Below are 18,416 nucleotides of genomic sequence, written 5' to 3'. Positions count from 1 at the left end.
AAAACTTCTAAAAATACATCCCCTAGACTGATTACTGAGGCAAGAATGAATGAAATATTTCTGTGTGCCTGGTTGCCTCTGCACTAGTTTTGGGAAAGAACCAGTTAACTTACAGGGGCTCCTTCAGGGATAGAAATGGCAGGTCCTATATTTCTCCCTTGATATTTTAATCAAAGTTTATAATAAAAGTTAAAAAAAAAAAAAAACCCACTGCCTTTAACGTGATTACCTGTTTGTCTGGCAAACATTTGTATATTACCCCCTTAAAAGCACAGAGAAATGCAGAAAGCATCATCTGATTACCAAGAAGGGTAATAGTAATGGTGTACTGAAGCATAATGAGTAGGGCATTGTTCCCAAGCCTATCCACAAATATTGTACAGTATATTGTACGGTATGGGCACCAGTTCATACTCTGTTGCACTGCTCTCCACCTTTAGCAGCCATTTTCAAAGCTGTTTTATATTCAATAATACTTTTTTGCCCTCAGCAAATTATAGCAACTGGACAGGCCGGCCAAGCTCAATATGTGTATCAACAGCAGTACTGAGCCCAAAGTTTTTACAGACAGAAGTTATTAAGGAGTCAAGACAAGTCAGGTGTTGATGTAGTTACAGGAGATATGAATTTGCATGTTCTCGCTGTGTCTGTATGGGTTTCCTCTGGGTACTCCTGATTCCTCCAAAGACATGCTGGTGGGTTAAGTGGCTCCTGTCTAAATTGGCAATAGTATGTGTATGTATGAATGTGAGTTAGGGATCTTAGACTGTGCTCTCCTTGAGGGCAGGGACTGATGTGAATGTGTGATAAATATACACTGTATGTAAAGCACTGTGTAAATTGACGGCCCTATATAAGTACCTGTAATAAAAAAATAAAAATAAGAAGAAGCAAGAAGCACAGTTGTGATCAGCAGGAGTAAGTTGAAGGCAGGAAGAGACCAGGGATGGTAAGACAAGGGAGGAACCAAAGAAGTATGGAATACTGAACAGGCTGGGGGCTGCAGCACTGGAATGAAAGGAAAATAGGAGACAGGGGTTACCAGAGGGGTGAATATAATGGCTCTTCTTTATTTCTTAGTATATACATTTACTAGACCCAGGGATCACTTCTAAAGTAATTTCAAAGCTGTCCACGCCAGTTATTTTCTGCCCTCGCACACTCACTCTTAAAGACTTCTTGGCACCATGTTTGAGATCTGATGGCTTCATGTCTGAAACAATACTGGTTTGTTTAGGATAAGGCAAAGCTGGGAGTACATTGTGGCAACATCTTGGATATAGTTTGAAACATTCAAATGTATCTTTGCACTTATCACATGGGAAGTACTGACATCCTTCTTTTGATTTCACTGGAAGAAAGTTTGATCTTCTGCCAAACAATTTGTGGAATAGCTCAAGAAGTGATACATGATGGCAAACATTGACATGTTTCCTGCACAGACAGTGTAAGGCACAAACTTTGCGTAGAACTGTAAAATGCTTGGCAAGCGTATTTCGGAAATTGGGCTTCAACAGAAGATAAATAATGGGATTGTACATTGTTGATGATTTTGCAAATACTGCAGGCACTGCAAATGCCAAAGGAGGAATGATATCAATAGACCCAAATGCTGTCCACATAGCAATAATAGCATATGGACTCCATGCTGTGAAGAAACCAATGCACACAGCGATGCTTAGCTGAAAAATATGAGAAGACTTTGTATTAGTTAGAAAACAACTACATTATAAATATTGTTACCAAGAACCAAGAACATATAAAAAAAATGTGATATTACAAACCGTTACAATGAAAAGATCATATCTTCTAAATTATAGTTTTGATATGCAAATTATCATTTTAACACAAATAAAACAATTGATTGTGACAGAATATCCAACCAGATTTAGGAAAATCTATTTTTGTTTCATTGAATGATTATGATTGTCTCTTTTTACTCAATTGTTAAACCTCTGAGACTAAGTCATCCCTGCAAAAAAAATAAATAAATCAAAAAATAATCACCTGCACCACCAATCTTCACTGTCTTCTCAAGCTAAGCTGATTAAAAAATCTTCAGCATTTCACTCTTCAGGGTGTGTCAGATGCCTGGTCCCCCATAAAAAGTCTGTGGTTCCATCCTCTAATTCCTACTACAGCTCATAGCAATTATGTAGGGGCCAGAGGAAGATGTGCGTCAGAAGACCAGACAACCCACACAACTGGAGGTGTCATAGGATTTGTAGTAGGGATCAGCTGTATGGCCAGCAGGGAGAGTAAGTATTAACCCTGTTCTTTGCAGGGATGTCATTGATTCGGAGATTTAAAAAAGTGGCAGTGTCACTTTAGGTTAAGGATTATTTTATGATCAGTAAGTTGTGATTGTTACATGTATGGCTAGCATAGATATATCATAAGGAAAGGCAGCGAGACAATGTATATATTGTTTGTACATTCATAGCTGGGACTAACTCATTAGTTCGGCCAACAAATTGAGACAAGTGCCATAAAAGCTTCCCCATAGGAGTAGCAGTTTTTGGCTGCAAAGAGGTTGCAACATGTTGTTACACAATGATGATGCCTCACCAGCAGCAGGAACACAGAAGTGCAACTGCCACTATCATTAATCAAAGCCACTCCCTTACAGGGCAAATGCTGCATAATCTAAGTTTATAAGAGTTTAATAAAATACCACATAGATGAGTTCTTGCTGGAAAAATATATTTTAAGCAACATACAGCATGGATTCATGAAAGACAGAAGTTGTCAAACAAATCTGATTTCTTTTTATGAGGAGGTGAGCAAAACCTCCTTGGACAGAGGGGTGGCGGTGGACGTGGTATACTTGGATTTTGCAAAAGCGTCTGACACAGTTCCCCACACACAGCTATTGTGTAAGGTAAAGTCTATGGGCTTGGAAAAATCTGCATGCAAATGAATAGAAAACTGGCTAAAAGATTGTATTCAAAGAGTAGTGGTTAATGATTCATACTCTGCATGGTCTAGGGTATTCAGTGGTGTACCCCAAGGTTCAGTGTTGGGACCCTTACTTTTTAATATATTTATAAATGATATAGGGTCTTGGATTAAAAATACAATTTCAGTCTTTGCAGATGACACCAAGCTGTGCAGTGGAATTACATCCTTACAATTTACAAGCTGACCTCAATGCACTGTTTAATTGGGCAACTATGTGGCAAATGAGGTTTAATGTTGATAAATGTAAGGTTATGCACTTGGGGACTAAGAATATACATGCATTATACATACTAGGGGGAGAGAGAGATATCATTTTACCCCTGTACAAATCATTACTAACACCTCATCTAGAAAATGTAGTTCAGTTTTGGGCACCAATTCACAAAAAGAACATTGGAGAACTGGAGAAAATCAGGAAGGAATTTTTTTCCCCTGCAGGAGCAAATTAGATCATGTTTTGATGGGTTTCTTTGCTTTCCTCTGAATCAACTGTGGGTATAGGATTATAACTTCTTTTTTTTTAAATGGTTGAACTAAATGGACTTTTGTCTTTTTTCAGCCAGACTAACTGTGTAACTGCTCTAATAATACCATAATCTTAGATTTGGAATCCTCCTATCCCCTCAAAGCACTTTTCAGGTCCTTCATTCACCTCCCTCTCTGTCCCTCTCCTCATTTAAAGTTCACTGTATTCATCTATTCTCTCCAGTTTCTTTAAGTATTGCTGTGATCTATCGGCCCCCTGGGCCAGTATCAAGCTTCTTTGAGGACTTCTCTGCCTGGCTGCCTTACTTTCTCTCTTCTGAAATTCCCACAATCATTCTTGGTGACTTCGACATCCCTGTTAATCTTAACACTCCTGCTACCTCTAAACTTCTGAGCCTAACCACTGCTTTTGACCTAAAACAATGGACACATGCTTCTGCTCACTCTAATGGTAACTGCCTCGACTTCCAGGGGCGGACTGACAACTCATGGGGCCCCCGGGCAATAGGGGATCATGAGGCCCCTGTGTCCTTACCAAAACTCTAAAAAGCCTGTGAAAAAGGTACCAGGGGCATCTCATGGGGCCCCCTACTGACCCCGGGCCCTTGGGCAGTGCCCTGCTCTGATCACTCCCTTATTAGCTTCACTCTCTCCTTGGCTTCCTCCTCCTTGTCTTCCAACTACTGAACAGTTAGCTGTAGAAACCTTCGCTATCTTAACCCTTCTCTTCTTTTTTTGGCAACAGATTGTCTCTATGACAAAATCTCAGCCCTGTCCTGCCCCAAACTGGCCACTTCTGTCTACAACAGTTCACTGTCATCCACCGTGTACACATTGGCCCCTCTTACTACACACAGAAATAGGCCCCAACCGCTACAGCCCTGGCAAACAGCCAATACCAGATGTCTCAAAAAACGTAGCCATGCTCTTGAGCATTTATGGTGTAAGCCTAAGACCCAGCAAGACTTTGACCAATATAAATCTGCCCTTCAAAAATATAATTCCTGTCTCCACATTGCCAAACCGACCTATTTTATCATTCTCATTAACACCCTCTCACGCAATCCCCATCAACTCTTTTCTACCTTTAACTCTCTATTTCATCCTTCTTTACCTCCACCAACTAAGTCACTCACTGTCCAGGAGATAGCTAATCACTTCAAAAATAAGATTGATACAATTCATGATGAGATCTCCACTGTATAGATATTTCCCTCACCCTACACTCCTTGTCCACCTTCACAATCTATACTTCCCTTGTTTAACTCAGCTACTATAGAGGAGGTTGGTAAACTTTTTTCTAAAGCCCACCTAACCACCTGCCCCCTAGACCCTGTTCCCTTGCAAATACTATGGTTAACCTCTGACTCTATCCTTTACTCTTTAACTCATATCTTCAAACCCTCTACTGGCATCTTCCCCAACTCTCTAAAATATGCACTAGTCACCCCCATACTTAAAAAGGCCTCACTGGACCCCACCAATCTTAGCAACCTAAGACCTATCTCCTTACTCCCTTTTGCCTCCAAACTCTTTGAACGTGTAGTCTACCAGTGGCTAAGCTGCCACTTTATTGAGAATAACGTTCTTTATCCCCTTCAGTCTGGATTTCTCCCACAACACTCCACAGAAACTGCTCTCCTAAAACTCACAAACAACTTACTAACCGCTAAAACCAATGGTCACATATTCCGTACTCTTACTCTTGGACCGCTGCCTTTGACACAGTTGACCACCCCTCCTAAAAAAACTCTATATACTTGGTCTCCATGACTGTACTCTCCGTTGGTTCAAATCTTACCTATCTCCCCACACCTTCAGTTTCACTTACAACTCTTCTTCCTCCTTTCCTACTCCTCTTACTGTGGGGGTCCCCCCCAAGGTTCTGTCCTTGGACCTCTACTATTCTTGAGCTACACTTCTTCCTTGGGTCAGCTGATAGCTTATCATGGTTTCCAATACCATTTCTATGCTGATGACATACAAATCTATCTCTCTACTCCTCAGCCCATCCCATCAGTTTCCTCACGTATCACCAATTTCCTAACAGGCATATCAGACTGGATGTCACACCACTTCCTAAAGCTCAGTCTATCCAAAACTGAGCTCATGATATTTCCTCCCCCGTGTGCCTCTTTCCCTGATTTCTCGGTCAGGATCAATAGCACCACCATCAACTCATCCATGCATGCCAGGGTGCTAGAGATAACCCTGGACTCTGAACTATCCTTTCAAGCCCACATCAGATCCCTGTCCAAATCATGCTGCCTCAACCTCTGCAACATCTCCAGAATATGCCCCTTTTTAACCAATGATACCACAAAGCTACTAATTCACTCCCTGGTTATCTCTCGCCTTGACTACTGCAACTCCCTCCTCATTGGCTTACCTTTACATAGGCTATCCCCCCTCCAGTCCATCATGAACACTGCTGCCAGACTCATCCACCTCACCAACTGTTCAGTGCCTGCTGCCCCTCTCTGCCAATCCCTTCATTGGCTTCCAATTACCCAACGTTTAAAATTCAAAATACTAACCACAGCATACAAAGCCATCCACAACACTGCCCCTAGCTACTTCACCAACCTCATCTGCAGATATCATCCAAATCACCCACTCAGCTCCTCCCAAGACATCTTGCTCTCTAGCTCCCTCCTCACCTCCTCCCACACTCACCTCCAGAACTTCTCCAGAGCCTCTCCCATCCTCTGGAACTCCCTACCACAGTATGTCCAGTCAGCCCCCACCCTGTCGACCTTTAGGCGATCTTTGAAAACTTGCTTATTCAGGGAAGCCTACCCCACCTCCACCTAAGAACTGTACTTGAGCCACCTCCATCGGAACATCACCTACAGCTATCACCTTTTGTACCACCTCCCCCTTCCTTTAGATTGCAAGCTCCATTAGCAGGGCCCTCATATTCCTTCTGTACTGAAAAGTATTGTAAATGTACTGTTTTCCTTATATTGTAAAGCGCTCTGAACATTGTTGGTGCTATATAAATCCTGTATAATAATCCCTCTACTGGCTTCCACATGCCCAATGAATACAATTCAAAATACTAACAACTTACAAAGCCATCCACAACTCTGCCCCCAGCTACATCACCAACCTGGTCTCAAAAGATCAACCAAACCGCTCTCTTCGATCCTCCCAAGACCTTCTGCTCTCTAGTTCCCATGTCACCTCCCCCATGCTTGCCTCCAGGACTTCTCCCAAGCTTTTCCCATCCTATGGAACTCCCTACCCCAATCTGTCCGGCTGTCTCCTAATCTATCCACCTTTAGACGATCTTCTTCTTTAAAGAAGTCTATCCTGCTTCTAACTAGTAAACTGCCTTTTATTTCCTCCATCAGCTCTCATCCCCCACAGCTATTACCTTTTGTAAAGTGCAGCGCTAAATAACACGATATAAAATTCTACAAAATTTGATCTAAATTGTTCGATCAAAGATAAATGTTCATAAAATCCTGCGATTGATTCATGAATGTGGTGAACACAGCTTATAACAGATCCGGAAAATGGCAGAAATGCGCACTCACCGACCGCGCATAGGAAATGCGCATGTGTGTATCAAATCCCACAGATGTCGTTATCCTCCGGGAAGAGGTGTCATCAGTCGATCTGCTGAGCTAACAGGGCCTCCTTAGATTTGGATCAGCCAGGGTACACGTTCCTTCCAAGTACAGGATTCCCTCCTCTGGATAAAATAAGTAGCTGTGTCTGTCGGCCCCTCAGTGAGGGGTAAAAATTGGGAGAGTACCCATAGTGTACTATGCTGAGTATTTTATTGATACATGAAATCTTTAAAATCAGGTCAGTGAAAATGCTGGCAAATTGCCAGAAAAACACACAGTGAGGAGTTAATATAAAAAAGTAAAAGAACTGACAGCCTGTGATGCCTGATCTTGCCGTCCAGACCACGTGGAGGTCTGGCGGCCAACCATTGCTAGGGTCAGTAATTTGCTTTTACTTTTTTATATTAACTCCTCACTGTGTGTTTTTCTGGCAATTTGCCAGCATTTTCACTGACCTGATTTTAAAGATTTCATGTATCAATAAAATACTCAGCATAGTACACTATGGGTACTCTCCCAATGTTTACCCCTCACTGAGGGGCCGACAGACACAGCTACATATTTTATCCAGAGGAGGGAATCCTGTACTTGGAAGGAACGTGTACCCTGGCTGATCCAAATCTAAGGAGGCCCTGTTAGTCCAGCAGATCGACTGATGACACCTCTTCCCGGAGGATAACGACATCTGTGGGATTTGATACACACATGCGCATTTCCTATGCGCGGTCGGTGAGTGTGCATTTCTGCCATTTTCCGGATCTGTTATAAGCTGTGTTCACCACATTCATGAATCGATCGCAGGATTTTATGAACATTTATCTTTGATCAAACAATTTAGATCGAATTTTGTAGAATTTTATATCGTGTTATTTAGCGCTGCACTTTACTCATTTATTTTTATCAGAGGTGATTGTGATCATCTTCAGTGCTTTTAGCTGCTTATTTGACAATGAACAATTTGTTAGTAGCGCTCACTTTGTTTTATATTACCTTTTGTATCATTCAACCCTTCCTCCTAGATTGTAAGCTCTAACTAGCAGGGTTTCCTCTTGTACCAAATTGTATTGTAACTGTAATGTCTACCTTCATTTTGTAAAGCGCTGCACAAACTGTTGGCGCTATATAAATCCTGTATTATAATAATAATAATACTTTACAAAGTACATTTCTGGCACAGTGGAAGAGATCAGAGAGATAATTAGTGGTGTCAACTACCAGGTATACCAGCTCAGAAGAGGCATCTGGGTGGATCCTGTAATTATTATCGGGATCCCTGCAGAGATGGACCGGCTCTGTGACATCATCTGACAAGTGCTAAGTGCACTCCTGTGACCCACATGAGAGGTTTGGCAAAAAGAGCTTTGGCCTTACTTCTCCTTTATTTTATTTTTATAATATTTACTTATTAGTGAACAACCTATTGATGTATTGATCATGTCCCTGAATAGTGCAAATGTATCTTTTACAATTTTTGTGCAGTGGTGATCCTTTTCTTGAATCTGTCATCAGCTACTACTTGGAAAAGGCGAATAGCAAAGAGTAAAGAGATGAATTAAGGAAACCAGGAATAAACCAGAGAGTTGGAACAAATAATTCAGCTACAATTACAGAAATGCATATAAAATCCATACGTGATGACACTGCCGTCTGCCACCTTGCTTGTCCTTAATTTGTGATTGCATTTGATTTTTCTCAGCTCAGCCCAAGGCGATGACAGTAGAAATTACTTTGCTTTTTGTATATTTCTTGATCGTAATGCTTTTCACATTAATTAGACTTCACTGAACTGCTGAGATTACAAAGTCTTAATACCCTATTCTTACTTTGTTCTAGAAGCCACATGAGATATTATCTGTCTTTTTTGAATGCATTTTTATTAACCTGGTGTGAGAATAGAGACACAGAATAATATTTATTTCAGTGTTAGCTTGCAAAAATATCAGAAATGCGAAAAGGAGATTAAACGTAACATGAGTTATACTGTATATATGTTATAAGTTATCACACATGTTGACAGACAGGATTTGGGATGCATTACTGTAATTTCTACAATAATTCTAGTCTCTTACCTCATGTGTAGTCATTTGTACACAATTCTTTGCCTTGCATGGCATAGGTACTGAAAGCTTCTTTGAATGGGTAACGTACAGGGTTCCTTTAAATTGAACATTGCACTACAATGCAAGGTTCTCTTATTCAGTAGTGGAGCACCCAACATTTAGAATGCCTGTTCTTCCAGTAGAAAAAAAACTATAAAAAGTAAAAAAAATATTCTTATATCAGGATTCCACCTGTGGTGCCCAGGCAAGTATGACATCACAATCTATCCAGCAAGATCCTGAGAATACAGAAGATCCCAAATCTCCCCCGCATTGTGCTGGAGAGTCTTCTTATGAGCTTTGCAATACTCAGGATTCACCCTCTACTGCTTGAAAGCTGGGTGCAAGGTATGTTTATATTTAATTTTTTATCTGGAGGTGTTTTATATCTACAGGAGGAATAATGGCTTTTCCATGGGGGGTCCACTACTGAATGAACAAACCTTGAATTTTAGTGCTGTGTATTCCCCTGCAACCAACCCTCATGAAGCTTAATGGAAGTGTGCTGGTAGTGTACTTCCTGTACAAGGTGCTTCCAGTATCACCAATCACATTCACAATTTCAACCCAGGTTTGAATTTGATTGGTCGCTAGAGGAAACCTTTTACTTTTTTACATTGTTTACATAAAGCCTACTGTTTATAAGAAAAAAAGACGTCTGCATTGGGAATGGCTGAGAAATAGTTAAGATATTTGTGTGGATTTCTGAATATTGCAAAGTGATAGTTTTTCCTAGATAACATTAGTGGTTCATTGAAGGATTTTACTTATCATTTAGAGCAGGGGTACTGGATTAAAATTCATGGAGGTCCAGTTGGTAACATTTTCTTTCTGAATCTCAATTTTCTTCTATTACTCAGGTCTTTCACATCACAGTCCATAATTAAGGTCCTCAGTCCCCCCTTTCCCATCATAGCCCCCCCCGTACATCACAACTCCCTTTCATGTCAGAGCCTCCCCAGCATTATAGCCCCACTTACACAGTCACCCTTGCAATCACAAACCCCCACATCAGTTTCCCTCCTCCTGACATCACAGACCCTTCATATCACAGCTTCTTCCTCTCACATCATAGCCCCCCATATCACAGTTCCCCCTCTAACATCACAGTTCTCCCATATCATAGCTCTCCTTCTCACATCTCAGCCCCCCATATCACAGCTCTCCTCACATCACAGCCTACCCAGTAATACAGCTCCCCCCTCTAGCATCACTATCCCCCTATCACAGCTCCCCATCTCACAGCTCCCCCCACCCACAACTCAGCATTGTGGAGAGTGGGAGGAATGGCAGGGTGGACTCCTGTTCTACATGTACTCACCTGCCACTGCCATCTTTGCCACTGCTGCTGAAGTCACAGCAAGGAAGAGGGTGGGAGGAATGGAAGGAAGGACTCCTCTTCTGAATGTACCAACTTGCTGCTGCCTCTGCTGAACTCAGAGCAGGGAGGAGGGCAGGAGGTACAGAAGGTCTCCACTGAGGGAGTAAGCTGCACAACTCTTCTCGTTAAAAAGCAAGTGACCCACTTGTTAATATGGAAGGTTGGCTCCCCTCCCCTGCTCCCCCTATAGACCTGCAGTGCCTCCTGCCCTCCTCCCTGCCCTGAGTCCAGCGGCGTTGGCAGCAAGCCGGTACATTCAGAAGAGGAGTCTTTCCTTCCATTCCTCCTGCCCTCTTCCCTGCTATGACTTCAACAGCAGCGGTGACTATGGCGGTGCCAGGTGAGTACATACAGAATAGGAGTCCACCCTGCCCTTCCTCCAGATATCTCACAGCTGCAGCGGCGGGAGGATAGGAGTCCACTCAGGCTGCTAAGTGGTGTGGCTGCAGTCCAGACAGGACTGTCAACCAGTCCGTATTCGGACCACGGTCCGACATTTAGTGGTGCCTGCTATAATCTAACTTAGATTAAATTGTCCATCAGCCATTCCTGAAGTCTTAGAATAAACTATGTAGAATATTCCTGGCAGTTTATTATGCATATATTTAATATTATCCATAAAACATAATTCCATGATCAGTAGGACATGAGGAATGCTGTGATGCTGGAGCCCAGAAGTGTAATAACATTGAGATGTCACTTGTCAAGCTACGCATGATTTATATGCTGTAATGGTAGATTGTCAGGACCAAAACATTCTTGGCACGCAGTTCCACACTGCACTTTCAGATATGATAGGCAGTATTATTCAAGATCAGTTTGCTAGCTGGAAAACATTTTTATTAATTACAGCACAAGACATAAATGTATTGCTTTTGGAGTATGTTACCATTAAATTACCCAAATATTTTAAAGAACATTCTGAAAGCCCTGGAAAATTATTGTAGTATTTCCACATAATTTATAAAACCTCATAATCTTTAATAAGAATATTTTAATACAACTTATATGATCTAGAGTGGTGAGTGATCACTGATCAGACTTTTGGTCTTTCTGTTATTACATAATTAAAAATGTATGAGCTATGAAAACCAGCAAACCTCCTCGCCACATCTCTTTGGTGTTCTCTGTCCTCATTACCTCCATTAAAATTCCATGTTCATACAACCAAGTCTTATGAAAGAAATAATGAGCACATTTCACCAACAATATTGCCTTGCCTCAAATAAAGAATATAAATGCTCTGACATTATTTCCTATTAGTTGGGACACAATTAGCAAAGATTGAAATGGTCCTTTTTTTAGCTATACCATGATTAGACATTTAAAGAATTGGCATTTATAAACAAAATGCTCCTTTTTTCATTTCAGACCATCAATAAATAGAAAACAATAATAATAACTTGTTTTAAAAAGCTCTAAACCAGTCATCACTAAATGGTGGATTGCGGTCCGAATACGGACCAGGTGACAGTCCTGTCTATAACGTGACCACACCACTTAGTAGCCTGAGTGGATTCCTCTCCTCTTGCCTCTGCAGCTGTTAGAAATCCGGAGGAATGGCAGGGTGGACTCCTATTCTGTATGTACTCACCTGGCACCGCCATAGTCCCTGCTGCTGTTGAAGTCACAGCAGGGAAGAGGGGGAGAGGAATGGAAGGAAGGACTCCTTTTCTGAATGTACCGGCTTACTGCTGCCACTAAACTCAGGGCAGGGAGGAGGGTGGGAGGCACTGCAGGGCTACAGGGAGAGCAGGGGAGGGGAGCCAACATTTCATATGAACAAGCTGGTCACTTGATTTTTAACAAGAAGAGTTGGCCAACTCACTCCCTCAGTGGAGACCTACCTCCTGCCCTTCTCCCTGCTCTGAGTTCAGCGGTGGCAGTGGCAAGTCGGTACAGTTAGAAAAGGAGTCCTTTCTTCCATTCCTCCTGTCCTTTTCCCTGCTGTGACTTCAACAGCAGTGGCGACGCTGGCGGTGGCAGGTTAGTACATGCAGAATAGCAGTCCACTCTGCTATTCCTCCCGCCCTCCACAATGCTGAGTTAAGGCAGGGGGAATATTATGGGGGGAGGAGGTTGTGATGTCAGAGGGGGGATCTGAGATATGGGGGGCTGTGAGAGGGGGAACTGTGATATGGGGGAGCTGTGATGTGGGGGGGCCATGAGAGGGGAAAGCTGTGATATGGGGAGCTATTAGAGGGGGGAGCTGTGATATGGGGGGCTGTGAAATGAGAGAGGGGAGCTGTGATATGGTGGGCTGTGAAGTGAGGGGGGGCTGTGAAATGTGAGGGGAGGCTTTGAGGGTGGAGCTGTAATAAGGGGGGCTCTGAAATGAGAGGGGTGAGCTGTGATATGGGTGGCTGTGAAGTGAGGGTAGGTGGAGCTGTGAAATGGGGGGCTGTAATAGGGGCGAAGTTGTGATGTGAGGGGGGGAGCTGTAATACTGGGTGGGCTGTGATGGGAGAAGGAGAGCTGTGATATGGGGGCCTGTGATGTGAGAAGGAGAGCTATGATATGGGAGAACTGTGATGTTAGAGGGGGAGCTGTGATATGGGGGGCTGTGATTTGAGAAGAAGGAGCTGTGATATGAAGGGTCTGTGATGTCAGGAGGAGGGAAACTGTGATGTGGGTGGTTGTGATTGCAAGGGGGACTGAGATGTCAGGGAGGAAATGTGAGGTGAAGGGGGCTGTGATGTAAGCGGGGCTATAATGTTGGGGGGGCTCTGATGTGAAAGGGAGTTGTGATGTACGGGGGGCTTTGATGGGAAAGGGGGGGACTGAGAACATTAATTATGGACTGTGATGTGAAAGACCCGAGTAATAGAAGCAAACTGAGATTCGGACCTGTGCAGAAAGAAAATGTTACCAACCGGACCTCCGTGAATTTTAATTCAGTACCCCTGCTGTATAGTATGATTTAAAAACAAAAAAAGCCTTGTATAAAAATGTGGGCATCATGACTGAACTCCCGACAGTCAAGGTTGACCTTTGTGATAGTTTTTGGAAACATTTTAGATGTACTTGGTACTATGGGACGTGGCCCCTTTTGTTTAATATTAAAGGTTTGGAATGAGGGAACCTCATTCCAAATCCTAGTGATGAAGTGTTAGCTTACTATGCTCTATTTAAACTGGAGACCCTTTGCTTCTATAATATTTTTACCTATGACCCGATCTTTACTGTTCTTACTATAAAACAATCATCTTTCACAGAAATCCTCAACCAATTGGAACTCTTGATAAACGTCACCTTGAGGTACTCAGTATTAGAGACCTTACCACATAGATGTACCTATTAGCTGTAATTACTCTTGTTGCTAATGTGTTTGTACTTTAGGGTGCATATTGTGAACCAAGAATGTATTTTTGTATCATTAAATTAAAATCTTCAATAAACAGATTAAAAAAAATACTGCTATACTCTCTCGGGTACTGTCCCCCACAAACTCACCAGCTCATCACTCCAGTGCCACTCGTTTTCCAGACTGAATTATGTCAGGCATCATTAAACCCACTTCTTTCCTACTCCCCCAGCCCTGGACATATAGGACAATGCTGCAGACAACAGTGCTATATCATACTTGGCATTGCTATCTGCAGCATTCAGGATCTGCCCACCACCGTGGGAAGATAGGGGTGACATTTTTTTGCACCTCTATTACATAGACTCTATAGTGATCACCAGTGAAGAATTCGGATGGGTCTAATTTTGATTCACTGAAGAACAATTCAAACTTGACACTTCAGTTCTCAGAAAACATGGGGAAGCTTGCCATTAATTAAGCAAATGCCATGGCCACTGTGCAACTTGGGCTAGATGGTTAAAGTGGGACTGCACTGCATCTGAGCACCGCAAACAAAAAATACTATTTAATTCATTGTTAATATTCAAAGCATACTCTCCCGCCCATCCATGTCTTCATGTTTTATTTTGCTGAGAAATCATTTTGAAAAATACCCCCTTAGCATATCTGGCTGTGGCCATCTTGAGTAAGAGCAGATGATTCATGTAGCATTTACTTCCTGGAATCCACTTGCCCTTAGCTCAGGTATTGGCTGAACTGAGGACCCTCCCTCCCCTCCTGAAGATTCCTGGGATGTATGACATCATTTGTCAAAGCATGGAAACCAGGAAGAAAAAACCAAAGCATGCAAACCATGGAAACTGAAGAAATGTCATTAAAGTTTAAAACAAGTAAATATGATACACTTTCCTATCTATTTATTTACTAATGCTAGCAGCAAAGGATTAAAAATAGTAGATGTTGATTGACAGAGTAAAGTTCTACTTTAAGGTGATGCAGCTTTCCTCAGATCTGGGTATCCAGTACTGCATAAACAACAAGAAACAGAGATGGCGCACATGCCTAGTGTTCTTGTAAGTTTTGCATTTAAGGAGAGTGAGGTGCAGGGTGCACCAGCCATTGCTCTGAGAAAGGGGGCCAGTCCCCCAAAACTCGTCATCTGGTATTGTCATCCACACAATTCCTTGAGGTTGGAGAGCAGACATCTGGATTCTGTTATCTTGACATGCCACTATTTCATTTTGGTTTGTGAGTATAATATGTACTGTTTTATCCCTTAATATAGTACTTGAGATAATACACTAGACGTGTGCTCCCTCTTTTTTTCTTGTTGTTTCTACTTTTGGCTCAGATAATGCAGTGTGTAACAGCTATCATGACCCAGAACATGCAGAAACCCTTGTTTTCAATTTATTTTGGAGTTCTAAATGACAAAATATTAATACAGACAATCAGCTTCTCTCTCAAACATTGCATCCAGAAACAAAATGCAGATGTTAGGTTAAGCAGATCTCTTTTATGGTCTTATGTATTGCCCAGTTTGTATTTCTGATATAAACTTGCTATAGACAGAAGATAGTGGTTGGACATTGGGGGTATGATTCAGCTGTCACATTGCTTTTTTTGTTACAATGGTTGCATTTTGATGCCCAGGCAAGCATGTTAATGTGCAGACAGAAGACTACAAGGAGTGTGCAGACATCATGTGTGTCATAGGATAAACAATATTGAATTAAAAAATTCAGCTAGGTACTCAAATATTTACCCAGGAAAAATAAGCAGGGCTGTTACTACCTAATAAGTTATGTTATTAATTTGGGTGCCTTCACTATGTGATTAAAGCGGATTGGTTGGTATGAGCAACAGAACCAGTTGGGATAAAATCTGTTCCTGGCACTTTTTATACATTCCCCCTTGGGGTGTTCATTTTTACCAGCAATTGGTAACTGCTTTCTGCAGACCGAGGAAGTTGCTACTATAGCCATGCACCATGATTGATCCCAGTTTCTAAACATTTCTTCAGAGTAATTTACCTTTACTATGATGATCTGCATATTGCTCATTCTTGCAGGAACTGAATGGTGACGTTCCACAGCTTTCCGAGACTCTTTCAACGTTATCGATATAAGTGTAAATGAAGTTATTATAATTCCACAAGGAAATAGGAAACAAAATACAAAAAGAGCTATAGTGTAAGACATGGCAACTTGGCTCACGTTAGAAGAGCGCCAATCGATGCAGCAAGCTGTGCCATATGGTTCTGTTCCATAACTGCCCCAGTGAACTAAAGGTGAAGTGGCAAAAACAGTCGAGTATGCCCAGGCGCAGCAAATGAGAATGCTTCCATGTTTATGACCAAATCTATTCCCTAAAAAAAGATGAGTTTTTTAATTACGATTCATATACAGTTATACTGTGTACACAAAATTAGCATTTTACTTTGCATAATCTTATATAAGAGGTAAAGTGAAACTTTCTCTAACTTCATGACTAAGCTTCATCAGCTGCCATTCCTGTGACAGCTTCAGTAGGCAGTAAGGAAATCATTCTCTTTGAAAAAGGGGACAAATCAGCAGTGTTAATTTGGACGTCAGATTTAGTTTTAGTCAGTGTCTTTTGATTAAAATGCCATTTAGTTTTAGCCATATTTTAATCATCTGAATTGTTTTAGTTGTATTTTAGCCAACTAAAATAATGTTAGTTTCAGTTTTCTTTTCTGGTTAATACAGTTAAAAGATAAGTATGGGTTTTAAAAAAAAAATAAACATTTATGCTCACTTAGGTGAATGTAGCATCAATGCAATGCTGTTTCTGTCCTGAGCCACTTTGTAGACTGAGAACTGAGTGATCAAAGACTGCTGATTGCTCAGTTCTCAGTCTTCACTGAGCAGAGAGCCAGTGACTGTCAGTCACCGACTCTCTGCTCTGCCCCTCCAGCACTTCCTGGAGTGCTGGGCTTTGAAGGGGGAGGGAGCAGCTGGTTCAGGTTCTCAGTGGTTCAGGCTCTTGCTAGGAGGCTGAGCCTGCTGCCAGTCCAGGCATCTGGGTGGATCCCGACTGTAAAGCTGAGCCTGGACCGGCTGAGTGATGTCAGCAGGCTTTAGCCCACTGTTGGCTATAAGGATCTCCTTTTTCAGTCATGTAACTATAATTTAAAATTTCTTTGGATTGTTATTTTTGGAAAATAAACATTATTATCTTTTTCTTTTTGCTTTGTGATTTGAAGCTACTGCATATTACAGTGTCTGGTAGTAGGGAAGATGATTCCTTAATAAGTTAAATTTGAATGGAGTAGAGGCTCATTTAAAAGGATAGTTCCACATATTTTTTTGGCAGAGTAGAACACGATTTGCAAGACTTTTATTGCCAGACTTCCATTCCAATATAAGACTAGCCCTAATTCATGAGGACAGGCATACTTTAAATAGTGTGATATAGTATAATACCCTGAAAGCTAAAAGAATGCTAGAAACTCATGTTTTAGAATTCTGGGGGTTTTTTTGTTTTTTTTTTAAAGTTCCACTATACTGCCTTATTTACAGCATCATCATTATGCCTGCAGCATTTTTTCAATATCCCTTTACTAACCGGCTTGGTGTGAACCAGCTCCTTTAAAAGCTGTTCATTTTTCTCATGTCTAAGAAAACTGCCAGGTCTGCAAAAAGTTTAAAGAATTTCTTATGGTGTGAATCACAAGCTTTCAGGAAATCCTTTCCCTACTTTTGGTCTAGGCAGTACCAAGTCCACAGAGAACTGCTTGGCCTGGAAGAAGGAAGAACATTTTCTAAAAGCCTGTTCTGGAAAATGAATTGTTAGTATAGATAACAAAGTATCAGTTACATTGCTCAGCTGTATACTTATAGGTGAGTGGCTAGAATCACCTGAGGGCCCATTCACACTTGAGCATTCCAATGTGGTGCATTAACGCACATGCAGAATGGAAATGTGCATGTAAATGGGCCCTAAAGCATTTTTAATACTGAAAACTGTGTTACTCTCAATAAGTAAACTTACCATAAGTAGGAAAACAAACTTTAATGCAGCACACGGTACTTAGTAATGTTACAGTCGACAAGCTACAAATTCCAAACAGAACACCACAAAAAGCATAAAACAAACAAACATATGTTCCGTATATCCACCTAGAAACAAAGGCAGAAAAATGTGATAGATGAAATAGCACTTCCAAAATAAAAATATATACAGTATATAGAAAATGTCATTCAAATATACTATTTCACAATTATTTTGTCTCCAAATGTGTTTTAAAGTATATGTAAAGGCAAAACTTTTTTCCTGCATACCTGAGTGACCACCCACCTACAAGGGACAATACAGAGGGTTATTAAATTTAGGTCATGCCACCTTAGTTATTCTCCCAAGGGCAGGATCAGATGGAGTTATTCCATAGGACCTCAGGAGGGAATTCCTGTATGCTCCATTTCTGTGGATCCCTTTAAACTGGTCCCAACTTCCTCCTTACAGGTGTAGCTAGCGGGAGAGGGAGCCAGTCAGGGTCCCAGGCTAAGGGAGATACAGGAGGTTGGCTGTACAAGGGCACAGTGATCCAGCTCCTAGGAATAAGCCCTGGAGAACACAGCCTT

The 18,416-nt window shown here is 41.6% G+C and overlaps 1 protein-coding gene across 1 annotated transcript in view; it reads right to left on the bottom strand.

Moving 5' to 3' along the window:
• Positions 1 to 998: 998 nt before the first annotated feature.
• The window catches only part of LOC149463177 (opsin-5-like), a 62,303-nt gene continuing 44,885 nt past the window's right edge, over positions 999 to 18,416 (bottom strand). Inside the window, exons 5-7 of the mRNA XM_089675745.1 lie at positions 17,827 to 17,954; positions 15,846 to 16,180; positions 999 to 1,682 (exon numbers count right to left, since the gene is read on the bottom strand). Of these exons, the coding sequence (XP_089531871.1) occupies positions 1,077 to 1,682; positions 15,846 to 16,180; positions 17,827 to 17,954 (1,069 nt within the window). The 3' untranslated portion in view covers positions 999 to 1,076. The remainder of the gene's footprint in view (positions 1,683 to 15,845; positions 16,181 to 17,826; positions 17,955 to 18,416) is intronic.

Source organism: Staurois parvus, unplaced genomic scaffold (genome assembly GCF_062004578.1).
Source record: "Staurois parvus isolate SC_StPar_1 unplaced genomic scaffold, SC_StPar_1.0 ptg000157l, whole genome shotgun sequence".
In the NCBI taxonomy this organism is placed as follows: Eukaryota; Metazoa; Chordata; class Amphibia; order Anura; family Ranidae; genus Staurois; species Staurois parvus.
Note: the sequence above shows the minus strand (reverse complement) of the source record. Positions and strands in the feature narration are given on the sequence as shown.